Raw genomic sequence first — 15,772 nt, 5'->3', positions numbered from 1 at the left:
CAAAAATATAATTGTGAATTTGTCTAGCCTCTAATCTGTTTTAACTGTTTTCTTTACCTCTGTGCACAATTGGCTTTTGTGTAAAGAACCTCACTTGTTACCACCCACCTTCTTGATTGGTATTGACTAAATCATAATATGGGTCCTCCTGGGGGATCTTCTGTTGAGTAAAGTTATTTCCTTTACTGGATCCTTCCCAGTATGGTGTCTGTAAAACATTCTGAATTTTTTGGTTGTTATCAAAACAGTCTCCTAAGCCCACGGTCTGGTTTCTGATTTGGATTGGAGAGTTACAGTTTCATAAGGATCAAATGAATGTGCATTTCTGGAAGGAAGGAACATTTTTTGTGGTCACAGCAAATGCCACTGGACATCACCAGTTTTAGACTTAGGGGCATCTGAGAAGAATGTGATATTTTTCCATATTTTAGCTTCTTGCTTTTTGAAGCTGGGTTCCTTGAGTTAGTGGCATGCTCTCATATTGGAATGATTTTTTTGCTTAGTTTGGTGATAGATATATTTGGTCATACTTCGTCACCCAGTATTTGGGAGCTCCCTGAATTAAATGTGTATACTGAATCTGGCCTATGTAATTACTGAAAATGAGAAATGGATGAAGAAATAGTCTCTGCTCAGATTCAGGCGCTACTCTCAAAATTAAGAAGGGGAAAAAAGAGGATATGCATAAAGACAATTTAACAAGAATCAGGCTGCATCTTTTTTTTGTTTTTGGTTTAACAAAGCTCAGGATTTTCTTGAAAGTGATATATGGAAATTGTGGGTAAAAGCTTGGATGATTTAGTGGTGGAATAAGGACAAGGGAATGGAACTAAGTGGGGATATAGATTAATTTGGTGGAGGATCAGGAAACTTTGGTGGGAGTTTCTAAGAACCTCTTTTTATATTATTTGTTTTGAGATAATTTCGAACTGGGAGAAAAATTACAACAGTACAAAAAACTCCTGTATTCCCTCACCCAAGTTCTCCAAGTGCTAACATTCTACCGCAATTGTTCTCTATCTTTCCCTTTAATCCTCCAGTGTGTATTTTTCAAAAAACAAGAACACTATCCTACATAACCAAACGCAGACACTCAAAGATCTCAATAGTCATACAACACTACTATCCAATCCACAGACCCTAGTCAGATTTCACCAACTGTACCAGTTGTATCTCTTTTTGCTTTCTGATCCAGAATCCAATCAGATCATGGGCTACATTTAGTTGTCATATCTCTTTAGGCTCTTCAACCCAGAAGAGTTCCTCAGTCTTTCCCTGATTTTCATGATCTTGAGTTTTAAAATAGGAAGGCCTTTCATTTTGAAGGGTGTTCCTCAACCTGGGTCCATCTGATGTTTCTTTGGGACCAGGATCAAGTCATGCTTTCTTGGTAAGAATACTGCAGAAGTGATGCTATCCTCTTCTCAATGCATGACATTAGGGGTGTACACAATGTCTACCCATCCCTCTACTGGTGAGGTTAACCTTGATCACCAGGCAAGTCATTGTCTGCCAGGTTGCTCTACTGTAAAATCACCATTTTCCCCTCTGGTAATACTCCAAGTATTTGGGGGTGGGTGGGTTGGGGGGAGGTGTTCCAAGATTGTGCTAATATCCTTTTCTACAGCAAAACTCCACCCACTAGCCTTAGCATCCACTGAGGAATCTCTTCTAAATAAACCACCACAATAACTTTTGCCAAATCTATATTTATTAGTTGGCATGCTATAGTAAGGAAAAGTTTCCCCTTGTATTAGTCCAGGTTCTCCAGAGAAACAGAACCGCTGTGGACTAAATGTTTGTGTCCCCTCAAAATTCAGATCATGGAACCCTAATGCCCAGTGTGATAGTATTTGGAGATGAGGCCTTTGGGAGGTAATTACAGTTATATTAGGTCATAAGAGTGGGGCCTTCATGATGGGATTAGTGCCCTTATAAAAAGAGGAGGAGACGTGGGATCTCTCTCTCTGCATGCACACACCAAGGAAGGTCAAGTGAGGACATTACCAGCAAGACATCCCTGGCCATGAACCCAACCATGCTGGCACCCTTATCTCAGACCTCCAGCCTCCAGAACTGTGAGAAATAAACATTTGTTGTTTCAGCCACCCAGTCGATGGTATTCTGTTATAGCAATCCAAACTGGCTAAGACAAGAACCAATATATATAAAGAGATTTATTATAAGTGTATAATAAGGAATTGGCTTACATGGTTTAGGAAGCTAAGTCCCACAATCTGCAGTCAGCAAGCTGGATACCCAGGAGAGCCAATGGTATAGTTCCTGTCGGAGTCTAAAGGCCTGAGAACCTGGAGAGCCAATGGTGTAAGTTCCAGTCTGAGTTCAAAGTCCTGATAACCAGAAGAGCCAATAGTGTAAGTTCTAGTCTAAGTCCAAGTCCAAAATCAGGAAAAGGCCGATGTCCCAGCTCAAAGGCTGTCAGGCAGAGAGAGAGAATTCTCCCAAACTCCACATTTTTGTTCTAGTCGGGCCTCTAACAGATGGGATAAGGCCAATCCACATTAGAGGGGGCAATCTGTTTTACTCAATCTGCTGATTCAGACGTTAAATCATCCGGAGACACCCTTACAGACACACACAGAATAATGTTTAACAAAATCTCTGGGTACCCTGTAGCCCAGTCAGATTGACACATAAAATTAACCATCGTTAAGTCCAACCCTTGTCAACTTGGCACCCATACACATCTTAAACCATATTTAATCCCCAAGTAAAGACAATAACAGGACAAAATTCCATCTAACGTGATATACCTATCCTGCAAACAGCTGAAATCCCACTAACCCCATCCGCAGAAGAGGAGATAAAGTCCTTGAGTGATATATACTCTTCTTCTTGATACCCAGTAATTAAAATACAATGATGTAAAGTTAACAATACTTAAATACCGTGATATAAAGTCAGTACATCTTATAAGGGGAGAAGAGAAGGAAGAAAACAAAGATTTTGTATAAGAATATATTCATAACAAAATAAGGAGGAAATATTACTGATAATTGCAGTCCTTGTTTCTGTAACTGGTCACATAATCACAGTTTGTATTTATAACTAACTTCTTCCACTACCCAGTCTGTATTACCTTTGCCGTCAGCAGGCACCTCAACTGGTCATGGTTTGCTACCTGGTGGAGTGATTCAAACCTTCATTCCTGAAGGATCTAGGCCATTAGTAGTCCTGCTTGGATTGGGTTGTTGTAGTTTTCCATTGGCCTTAGTCACAGGCAATGATGATACTAAGAGACACCCTAAGGGATCTCCTGTATTCCAGTCATAGTCTTCCTTACCTCCATTGTGGAGTAACAGTCCAGTTTTTTCTTGTTAATCAGGATCAATCACCCCAAGCAGTACAGTAACTCCCTTCTTTTCCTGTCAATTCACAGGCATGAGGGAGCCCAAAGGGATGGGTGACATCGTAACTTCCAATTCAGTGGAATCATTGTTGAGTCTCCTGGTGGAAGCATTCTTCGCTTTGAAACTAAGACCTCTAGGCCAGCAGAGCATAAGGCCGTGGGAAGAGGAAGCAAATTTTGCTAGTGGGTCACTAGAGGTAAGAGTGAGAGGTGCCAGTCCCACTTCCACCCCTTGATTCCTGGACTCAGGAATCCTGGCCAGCATATGTTGGATGCTGATTCAGAGCGTATATAGCATTCTGGAGAGTCTTGTATCAATCATATTCCTTCCAAGTCCCTGGCCATCAACCACAGCATTTCCTATACCCCACGAATCAGTATATAAACACACATCTGACCATATCTCTTTCCAAGCAAAGTGGACCACCAGGTGCACTGCTCCAAGTTCTGCCCACTGGGAAAATTTCCCTTCACCACTGTCCTTCAGGCATATCCCAGAAATGGGCTGTAGTACTGCAGCTGTCCATTTTCAGGTGGTGCCTGCGTATTGTGCAAAATTATCTGTAAACCAGGCCCAAGTCTTCTCTGATGTCAACTGAACGTAAGGAACTCCTCAGGAGGCCATAGATGCAGGCTGGGATAGCGAAGGCAATGTAGCAGGAGTGGGGACCATGGGCATTTGAGCCACTTATTCGTGTAACTTACATCTGCCTTCAGGGCCTGTTTGAGCCTGATCACATATATTCCACTTCCATTTGATGATGGAGCACTGCTGTGCATGCCCAACTTTATGGCTTGGTGGGTCAGATAACACTCGGTTCACGATGGGCAACTCAAATTGCATGGTAATTTGGTGGCCAATCTCTAGGCATCTAATCTCTTCTAAGGCCCGGTAGCAGGCCAAGAGCTGTTTCTCAAAAGTAGAGTAGTTATCCGAGGAGGATGGCAGGACTTTTGCTTCAAAATCCTAAGGACCTGCACTGCAATTCATCTATTGGGACGTGCCAAAGGCTCCAAACAGCATCCCTATCTGCCATTGACACTTCAAGCACCGTTGGATCTGTTGGATCATAGGGCTTAAGTGGCAGGTAGCTTGCACGGCGGCCTGACCTGTGGCAGAGCCTTCTCTTGTTCTGAGCCCCAATCAAAACTAGCAGCTTTTTGGGTCACTCAGTAAATGGGCTGAAGCAATACACCCAAATGAGGAATTTGTTGCCTCCAAAATCCAAAGAGGCACACTAAGTGTTGTACCTCTGTTTTGGTTGTAGGAGGAACCAGATGCAACAACTTATTCTTCACCTGAGAAGGAATATCTTGACATGCCCTATACCAATGGACTCCTAGAAATTTCATTGAGGTAGAAAGCCCCTGAATTTTTGTTGGATTTTATTTCCCACCCTCTGATATACAAATGTCTTAAAAGTAAGTCTAGAGCTGTTGCTATTTCTTTCTGACTAGGTCCAATCAACATAATGTCATCAATGTAACAGACCAATGTGATATCTTGTGGAAGGGAAAGGCAATCAAGATCCCTTCGAACTGAATTATGACATAGAGCTGGAGAGTTGATTTACCCCTTGGGTAGGACAGTGAAGGTATATTGCTGGCCTTGCCAGCTGAAAGCAAACTTCCTCTGGTGGTCCTTATTGATTTGCATGGAGAAACACGTTTGCATACCAGGTAAAAGGGGATGTGTTAATTTGCTCAAACAATGAAATCACACCTGGTACAACAGCTGCACTTGGAGTCACCACCTGGCTGAACTTATGATAATCCACTGTCATTTTCCAAGATCCATCCTTCTTCTACATAGACAAAATAGGTGAGTTGAATGGAGGTGAGGTGGGAATCACCATACCTGCATCATTCAAGTTCTCCACGGTGGCACTAATCTCTGCAATCCCTCGAGGAATATGGTATTGCTTTTGGTTTACTATTTTTCTAGGTAGAGGTAGTTCTAGAGGCTTCTGTTGGTCTTTCCCACCATAATAGCCCTCACTCCCACATGGGGTCAGGGAACCCATGTGGGAATTCTACCAGTGGCCGAGTGTGTCTATTCCAATTATGTATTCTGGAACTGGGGAATTAACCACAAGATGAGTTTGGGGACACTGGGCCCACTGTGAAATGGACCTGAGCTAATACTCCATTAATCACTTGATCTCCATAAGCCCTTCCTCTGATTGGTGGACTACAGTGACATTTGGGTCTCCCGGAATTAGTGTCTGTTCAGAGCCATTGTCCAGTAGTCCCCAATATGTCTGATTATCTTCTTTTCCCCTGTGCATAGTTACGCTGATAAAAGGCTGTAGGTCCCTTTAGAGAAGGCTGGGAGAAAGATTAACGGTATAAATTTTTGTCAGTATACCAAAGTCCTTCCTCAAGGGGACCTTGCTTCCCCTTCGTTCACGGGGTTTTGAGTCTGCAAACTGGCTCAAGTCTGGGATTGATTGAGGGGTTGTGACTCTCTGTTTTATGATTCAGTTTAAACTTTTCTTTCCTTGACCTAGAGCTTTTCTGCTTATACAAATCAAGTAAGAATTTAGTAGTCTTAGTATCTATTTCACTTTTAGCAACACCATGATCAAATAGCCACTGCCATAGGTCTGCGTGAGTCAGACTGCTCTGATTGCTGCTTTGATTCTGTTGTCCATCACCATAACCATGCCCACCTTGCCTTTGGTGGTTGAGTGCTGCCACTTGGCCCCTGCCTCTCTGAGATCCAATCACTCCTATTGCATTTAGGCTACCATTCAGTGACTGCAGTTCCCACTCTAGGGTCTAACCTACAGAGAAGAGCTGTCACAGAGCTCTTCAAGGATTCCAGGACTCTCCTCACAAATTTATTTCTCACAGTAGTGGTGAAAGGCGTGCCTTTTAAACCTCCCCAGTATGGGTGAGTAGGTCTTAAACAACAAATCCACTCTAATGTTCCAGTCTTTCTAGGCCTTTCAATCCCCTCCTCTACAATAAACCAAGGCAGGTCTGGCATTTCTAATTTGTTCACTGTGGGCCATCTTTTGCTCCATGTTTCAGCCAACCAAGCAAGCAAACTGTGAGAGCCCTTCCTAACTCCCCAAGCTGCAACATTACATGCAGAATCTCTGTTTAGTGAGGTTACAGCAATAAATTCAGCTTGATCCAAATGTATGCTCATTCCAACATTATCTATCCCACACTCTCAATATCCTTTCACACACATATTCTACAGATTTCTGACTGTATAAATTAGGAAACTTAAGCAGTTCTTTTGGAGTGTAGCACACCTCCTCATGAGTTATACTTTGTACCTCACCTTTAGGGGTCTGCTGGGAAGAGTCTAATTAAAGGTCAAGAAGCAAAGAGGGCTGGTGGGAGTGGATCATGAGGAGAATCAGCATTGTCTTGCATGACACATGGCAACTACAGCAGAGGAGGCCATTAAGTTTCCTCAGGCAGCGCAGGCTTAATTCCCTCAGAAGAGGAGGGTGGGATGGGGGGTGTGAAGAGGCTGCGGCTACCACTAGGGGTGGGGAGGCCACTTTTACTGAGTGTGGTGAAGCCATTTCCACTGGGAGTAGGGAGGCTTCTTCCACTGTGGTGTAGAGAGGCTGCTTTCATTGGCAAAGACAACGCATCAGAATTTAGGGGCTCAATGTGCCTAGCTTCATCAGAGCCTTCCCATGCATCCCTATTCCAATTTACAGGATCCCATTCTTTCCCAATCAAGGCCCTCACTTGAACAGTAAACACCCTGTGAGACTGGGAGTTCTATTTACGTTATAATTCAGCCAAGCACAGGCTGAGATTCTGCGTTTGATTTGCAGCAATCTCAGTCCTGCCTGCAGCTACAGGAGATAGGGATCTTCTTTGGGGGCACCCATAGAAGCTTTCAGGCCATTTACGATTGAGCTGAGAATTTGAATCCCTGAGCTCATCCTTTTCTGTCACCACTTTGTCCAGCTAATTAGGAGCAATCAGCAAATCTCAATATATTTGTTAGTTTTCCAGAAATGTTCAAAAGTATCGTATACACAGTCTTCTAGCTCCTTGATCCTTATAAATGGTTGATTAGGTGTATCCAGCAGAGATATTTTGCATATCTCTATTGCCAGACCATATCATGCACTATCAGTGCCATATTTACTGCTAGAAATAGAGTCATTAGTATCTCTAAATCTAATCAGGTTACAGAGGCAATTCCAGAAACCTTAGAACCAATCCAGAAAACTCATCCTTAAAATTAAGTTCTAGTCTGGGTACTCCAGAGAAACAGAACCAATAGGATACAGGTGTAGGGGAGGAAGAAATTTTCGTCTACCCTTCTGAGTTCTTCTAGCTGGTCTAAGAATTAAATTGGTATGAGACAGATTAACAAGAGAAAATCAAAGTTGAATAACATATATACATGGGACAGACCCAGGAAAACTGAATAACTCACTAAAATCACCAAAGTCACCACCTTAAATACCACCTGCAGCTAAAGTTAAAAGAAGATTTTGGGAGTGGGGAAAGTCAGGGACTTCAAAGGAAAGGAAGGCAATTGACAGATAGGTGAAAAGGAGAAAACATTGGGAAAACAAGTGTGTATTTGGCCACATAAACATAGAACACAGAGGAGAGCCCAACAAACAGGCTTTTCTAGGTTTCTCCTATCTACCACCTAGTTCGTGTTATGCTAGTGATACTTTCCTTCCTGAGACAGGTTTGTGTTTTTTTTCTCGGTGAGGAAGATTGTCCGTGAACATCTGTGCCAATCTTCCTCTACCTTGCATGTGGAACACCACCACAGCATAACTTGATAAGTGGTGTGTAGTTCCATGCCCGGGATCCGAACCAGCAAACCCTGGGCTGCCGAAGCGGAGCACAGGAACTTAACCACTACGCCACCCGGCCGGCCCCGAGACAGGTTTTTTTTCAATCTGAATTCTTTGAGGCAGTTAAGGGGGGAGGTAAGACGAAAAACTTTGAGTCTTTTGTTTCTTTTTTTTAATTTTTTTGTTTATTGTGGCAACATTGGTTTATAACATTGTATAAATTTCAGGTGTACATCATGATATTTCTGTTTCTGCATGGATTACATCATGTTCTCATGTTGACCACCCAAATACTAATTACAATCCATCACCACACACATGTGCCTAATTATCCCTTTCACCCTCTTCCCTCCCCCCTTCCCCTCTGATAACCACCAATCCAATCTCTGTCTCTAAATGTTTGTTTGTTGTTGTTATTATCTAATGCTTAATGAGTGAGATCATATGGTATTTGACTTTCTCCCTCTGAATTATTTCACTTTGCATAATACCTTCAATGTCCATCCATGTTGTCACAAATGGCTGGATTTCATCGTTTCTTATGGCTGAGTAGTATTCCATTGTGTATATATACCACAGCTTCTTTATCCATTTGTCTCTTTCCTTTCTTAAAAATGATCAAGGGCCGGCCCCGTGGCTTAGCAGTTAAGTGCGCGCGCTCCGCTACTGGCGGCCCGGATTCGGATCCCGGGTGCGCACCGACACACCGCTCCTCTGGCCATGCTGAGGCCACGTCCCACATACAGCAACTGGAAGGATGTGCAACTATGACCTACAACTATCTACTGGGGCTTTGGGGTAAAAAATAAATAAATAAAATTATTAAAAAAAAATGATCAACCTGAAATAATTGTCATGTTAAAGAGACACATTTTGGGGTGGCAAATTGTGTTCCCCTTCACACGTTACATACACACGCACACACACACACGAAGAAGAGGTCGTAAGGAATTGGTTTACGTTATTATGGAGGTTAGAAGTCCCACAATCTGTAGTTGGCAAGATAGAGACCCAAGAGAGCTGATCGTGTCAGTTCTAGTCCACCTCCTTTTTGTTCTAGTCAGGCCTCCAGTGGATTGGATGAGGCCCAATCACATTAGGCAGGGCAGTCTGCTTTACTCAGTTTACCAATTAAAATGTTCATTTCATCCAGAAACACCCTCACAGGCACACTCAGAATAATGTTTAACCAAATATCTGAGCATCCTATGGCCCAGTCAAGTTGACACATAAAATTAACCGTTACATTCTTTCTCTCTCATTCACTCATTCATGTATATCAGTATGCAGTCGTGGATTCTTGTTTCAGCAATGGATTTTGTATATATTACTATCATTATTTTGGTGCTCAAATTGTCCCAGATTTGGTTTGCAATAGCCACTTTAAACTGATATTTGGATCACTTGACATGCTTGCATTTTTCTTTTAGGGACTTTCTTACTTTCTAGCACAAGATGTTTCAGCCTCACTTTGCACTTTGGCCTGAAATTCAGCTGTTTCTCTAAGAAGGCCTGGTTCCTTTTAGCAAAAGATGGCATTTAGAAATGAAGATCTTGGTGTTTAATGTGCTTATTGCTATTGGGGTGTTCTTGTTACTAGACCCACTCAGCAGAGAGAGCTAGGAAAAATATCTGTATATGTATATACACACACAAACATCTATGCTCTTAAATCTACCTATGTATATAATATGTATTTTTTTTTTTAAACATGAGTTTCTACCAACACACCGATACTCTCAATTCCAATCCAGCACCTAACACCAGCATTCACCTAAGAATGTTCTTTCAAACATCCCCCTTCTGTATTTGTAAGTCCCTTCTCTATCCTCAGAATATTTACTAACATGCTCAATTTCACCTGTATTTAACCAGTCTTCCAACCATCCTAGCCACCTCCTTAGACTCCATCCCCATGGCTGCTTCTTCAGTCTCTCTGCCACCTCTGTGGCCCTTGTGCATGCTGCCACCTCCACATCTCATTGTCTCACTGCCACCTCTAAGGGGAGGGAACAGAAGGGGGCTTCAACAACTTCTTAGTATTACATTTCTTAATATAGTAAACACTTTAAATATATAAATTTTATATTCGCAGATTCAGATATTCACAAGAATTCCCCAAGGACTATGTAGAGTAGATAATTCTGCTGAGGCATGAATTCATATTAAACATGCAGGGCTGTGTTTAAAAGAAAGTAACTTACTGTAGTAGTTTTAAACTTGTCTGCAAATTCTTTGCTACTCTTCCCATCAAGAGGTGAAATCTAATTCCTCTTACCATAAATAAGGGCTAGTCTTAATGACTTGCTTTGTAACAAATAGAATATAGCAGAAATGACACCACATGATACCCAGGGCTAGATCATATATGGTAATATGGCTTCTGTCTATTTTCCTCTTGGGATACTTTCTCTTAGAACCCAGCCACTATGCTGTGAGGAAACCCAGGCCACAGAGAGTCCACGTGTAGGCGTTCTGGCCAACATCCCAGCTGAGGTCTCAGCCAAAGGCCAGCATTAACCGCCATACATGTGAGATGACTCCAGCCCCCAGTAATTGTCTGACTGCAACCATACAAGATACCCTGACGAAAAACTGCCTAGATGAGCCCAATCAACCCCTAGACCCATGAGAAATAATAATGAAACAATTGTGGTTGTTTTAGGCCACTGAGTTTTGGATGATTCATTACACAACAGATAAGATAACCAGAACATTTATCTAATAACTGTGTCTATCCACTTGTCCAGAATCTGATCTCACAGATTTGCCATTTACATTTTCATATCTTATATTTTAGTATACTAATATTACACTTTAATATTTACTATTTTAATATAGTAACTTCAATTTTTGTAACAACTCTATCAAGTAAATATTAAAATCCCCAATTTTTAGGACTGAAGAGTAATATGTTATGGTGGAAACTTGAGAAATTGTCTTAGACTATGTTAAGGGTCTGCTGCAATTCAGTATTTTTCCCCAAGATCTAAATCCTTGATTTCCCCAAAGACTTTTCCACTCATTCCCTTTAAACTTTATGCAGCGTATCAAACCACATAACATCACTTTCTTTAAGAAATTCTCCTTTTTTCTAGCTTTCATAACATTATAATGGCCTATTTTTCCATTCATTTCTTCAACAATTTCTTCTCTGCCTTCTTGACACTTCTTTCTCCTCCAGCTTCCCAAGGTGATATTTCCCAAGGTGCAATCTGAAGTACTCTATTCTCTTTACAGTCTTTCTCAGAATTCTTCCTCTCTCTACAAGTATCATTTCTAAACAGGTGTATTTTCCTATCTGTATTTATAGCCCTAATTTTTTTCTGCCTTCGTATTTGCCAGCTAATCGTTTTCTCTTTAAAGCCTCAATGTCATCACAAACTACAGTTATCACCAGAACCACACTTTCCACTTTCTCATCAAAAATGACTCTGTCTTTTGATTACCTACTCCAGTCTTTGGCATCGTTATTCTCTTAATATATCCAACGTTTACACCTCAGAGTTTTTCGCTTAATCCCTTTTCTTGTTCTTTCTTTAGAATGAGTCATGAAGTTCTTCTGATTCTTTTTGTCCTTTCTTTTATATTTGACATTACCTCCATCTCAGCAATTGCCTCCTAACTGGTTGCTTTGCTTCCAACCTCTTTCTTCCCTAAGCTTTTCTGCTTATTACTACTAGTTCATAACACTAAAATATTTTCAGTTCAAAATATGTTTTGAAAACTTTCAAAAGCATCCCATTATTTAGGAGATAAAAGTTCTTCATAATTTGACCACAAACTGTCTTCCTAATTTGTCTCCTCCTCACCTCTCAAATGTAATTCCAACATCAATCAGATGGGTCTACTCACTGGCCCTTAAATATTTCATGTACATGCTTTCTTCTTCAACTATGTTTCCTTTGCTTCCCTGAAGTGCTCTCATTTTTGTTGTTGTTCAATTCCAACTCTCCATGAATTTTTATCAGCCCAAGTGGTAATAAAAGGGCTATGAAGCTGTGACATCAGCATAACAGTGGGGTGAGATGTTTCCTTTGTCTCTCTCCTCTAAGTTACAACCAGTTGGACATCCATTGACCAACAGAGGATTCCCTACACAACACAACAGGATGCATGAAAGATCCATGCATTGTCAAAGATAAACAAAATTGACAAACCCTTAGCCAAACGCACAAGAAAAAAAGAAAGAAGACTCAAATAAATAAAATCAGAAATGGAAGAGGAAAAATTTCAATGGATACCACAGTGATACAAAGGATTATAGGAGAACACTATGAAAAGCTATACGCCAACAAATTGGAAAACTTAGAAGAAATGGATAAATTCTCAGAATCATACAACCTCCAAAAGTGAATCAAGAAGAAATACAGAATCTGGATAGACCAATCACAAGTAAAGAGATTCAAACACTAATCAGAAACCTCCCAAAAAACAAAAGTCGAGGACCAAACAGCCTCTCTGGCAAATTCTATGAAACATTCAAAGAAAATTTTAAAAAATTAGCAAATCGAATACAATGCATTAAAAGGATCATAAATGACGATCATGTGGGATTTATTCCAGGGATGCAGGGATGGTTCAACACCCACAAAGCAATCAATGTGATATACCATATTAACAAAACGAAGACTAAAAATCACATGATCATCTCAACAGATGCAGAGAAAGCATTTGACAAGATCCAATATCCATTTATGATAAAACATCTCATAAAATGGGTATAGAAGGAAAGTATCTCAACATAATAAAGGCCATATATGACAATCCCACAGCCAATGTCATACTCATAAGTGAAAAATTGACAACCATTCCTCTGATAACAAGAACAAGACAAGGGTCCCCACTCTTGCTACTCTTATTCAACATAGTACTGGAAGATTTAGCCAGAGTAATTAGGCAAGAAAAAGAAATAAAAGGGATTCAAATTGGAAAAGAAGAAGTAAAACTGTCACTATTTGCAGATGACATGATTCTATATATAGAAAACCCTAAAGAATCCACCAAAAAACTGTCTAGAACTAATACTCCAGAAATAATCAGAAATAATCAATGCATACGGTAAAGTTGCAGGGTACAAAAGCAACATAAAAAAATCAGTTGCATTTCTATACACTAATAATGAACCAGCAGAAAGAGAAATAAAGAATACAATCCCATTTACAATCACAACAAAAAGAATAAAATACCTAGGAATAAATTTAACCAAGGAGGTAAAAGACATATGCACTGAAAACAGTAAGACATTAGTGAAAGTAATTGAAGACAACTAAACAAATGGAAAGATATTCCATGCTCATGGATTGGAAGAATAAACATAGTCAAAATGTCCATATTACCCAAAGCAATCTACAGATTCAATGGAATCCCAACCAAAATCCCAGTGACATTCTTTACAGAACAAAGAATCCTAAAATTTATACGGAACAACAAAAGACCCCAAATAGCCAAAGCAATCCTGAGAAAAAAGAACAAAGCTAGAGGTATCACACTCCCTGACTTGAAAATATACTACAAAGCTATAGTAATCAAAACACCATGTACTCCAGAAAAACAGACCCACAGATCAATGGAACAGAATTGAGAGCCCAGAAATAATACCATACATCTATGGACAGCTAATCTTTGACAAAGGAGCCAAGAACATATGATGGAGAAAGGAAAGTCTCTTCAATAAATGGTGTTGGGAAAACTGGACAGTCACATGCAAAAGAATGAAAGTAGAATATTATCTTACACTATACACAAAAATGAACTCAAAATGGATTAAAGCCTTGAATGTAAGACCTAAGACCATAAAACTCCTTGAAGAAAATATAGGCAGTATGCTCTTTGACAAGAGTCTTAGCAGTATCTTTTTGACTACCATGTCTACTCAGGCAAGGGAAACAAAAGAAAAAATAAACAAATGGGACTACATCAGACTAAAAATTTTCTGCATGGCAAAGGAAACCATCAACAAAACTAAAAGACATCCCATCAAATGTGAGAAAACCTTAGCAAATCATATATCTGACAAGGGGGTAAATTCCAAAATATATAAAGAACTCATATAACTCAACAACAAAAAAATGAACAACCCTATCAAAAAAATGGGCAGAGGATATGAACAGACATTTTTCCAAAGAAAACATACAGATGGCCAAGAGGCACATGAAAAGATGTTCAACATCACTAATTATTAGGTAAATGCAATTCAAAACTACAATGAAATACCACTTCACACCTTTTGGAGTGGCTATATTTAACAAGATAGGAAATAACAAGTGTTGGAAGGATGTAGAGAAAAAGGAACCCTCCTACACTGCTGGTGGGAGTTCAAACTAGTGCAGTCACTATAGAAAACAGTATGGAGATTTCTCAAAAAACTAAAAATAGAAATACCATATCATCCAGCCATTCTACTACTGGGTATTTATCCCAAGAACATGATATCAATAACCCAAAAAGATTTATGCACCCCTATGTTCATTGCAGCATTATTGACAATAGCCAAGACGTGGAAGCAACCCAAGCGCCCACCAATGGATGAATGGATAAAGAAGATATGTATGTATAATATATATAATGAAATTACTACTCAGCCATAAAAAAAGACAAAATAGTGCCATTTGCGACAATATGGATGGACCTTGAGGGTATTATCCTAAGCGAAATAAGTCAGACAGAGAAAGACAAATACTGTATGATTTCACTCGTTATGCGGAAGATAAGCAAACAAACACATAGATGGCAGAAATAGAACAGATTGGTGGTTACCAGAGGGGAAGGGGGTGGGGGAAGGGCCAAAGGCGTAAAGGGGCACATATGTATGGTGACAAATAAAAACTAGACGATGCAGTCTATACAGAAACCGAAATATAATAATGTACACCTGAAATTTACACAATGTTATAAGTCAATATGACCTCAATAAAATATTTTTTTAAAGGGCTATGAAGGAAAATAAAACAATATTAAAGGGAGATGTGTGTGTGGGGGGGGTAATTATTTTATATACAGTGGTCAGGGGATTCCTCTTTCACAGGGTGATGTTTGATCAGAGATCTGGAAGAAATGATGAGAGAGCCACAGAGATATCTGATAGAAGATAATTCCAAACAGGGAACGGCAAATGCAAAAGACCCTGAAGCAGAATGTGCTTGCTGTGGTCAAGAAACAATACAGAGGACTGCAGATCTAGAGTAGAATGAGCAAGGACAGGGCTAGGAGACGAGGTTGAGGAGGTTGGGGTCCTGATCTTCCAGAATGGTGATGGTCATTCTAAGGACTGTGGCTTGACTCTGTGTAAGACAGGAAATGATTGGACTGGAGGATTTAGACATAATGTCATCTGATTTATGTGTTAAATCAGCACTTTGATTATCATGGAGTCTCTTCTCTGGAAATGCCAGGCATCTGGAAATTCTTTATAAAATCAGTAAAACCTCCTTCCTTTTAAACAAACCCATTTAACCTGTGAATTATTTTACTATAAACTATTTAATTCAAATCATAGTGTGTTCACATTTGGAGATTTCAAAATTTTATGTGATTGTTTCTTAATTTTGTTCTGTTTTTTTTTTTTGCTTGGATTTTACTGTTTTGTAACACAATTTTCATTCTT

General features: G+C 40.0%; 1 protein-coding gene across 3 annotated transcripts in view; it reads left to right on the top strand.

Annotated features, from left to right (window-relative positions):
• Positions 1–5,187, top strand: part of LOC147914599 (uncharacterized) — a 130,354-nt gene extending 125,167 nt beyond the window's left edge. For all 3 annotated transcript variants that reach the window (XR_015555091.1, XR_015555092.1, XM_087443170.1), the window contains exons 3-5: positions 3,401–3,567; positions 4,639–4,727; positions 4,829–5,187. Coding sequence is in view for 1 of the 3 variants with exons in the window: in XM_087443170.1 (XP_087299296.1) it covers positions 3,403–3,567; positions 4,639–4,727; positions 4,829–4,913 (339 nt within the window). In the remaining 2 variants the exon portion in view is untranslated. The remainder of the gene's footprint in view (positions 1–3,400; positions 3,568–4,638; positions 4,728–4,828) is intronic.
• Positions 5,188–15,772: the final 10,585 nt, after the last annotated feature.

Source organism: Ceratotherium simum, chromosome 18, assembly GCF_057802395.1.
Source record: "Ceratotherium simum simum isolate JZ-2026a chromosome 18, ASM5780239v1, whole genome shotgun sequence".
NCBI classification, from domain to species: domain Eukaryota; kingdom Metazoa; phylum Chordata; class Mammalia; order Perissodactyla; family Rhinocerotidae; genus Ceratotherium; species Ceratotherium simum.
Note: the sequence above shows the minus strand (reverse complement) of the source record. Positions and strands in the feature narration are given on the sequence as shown.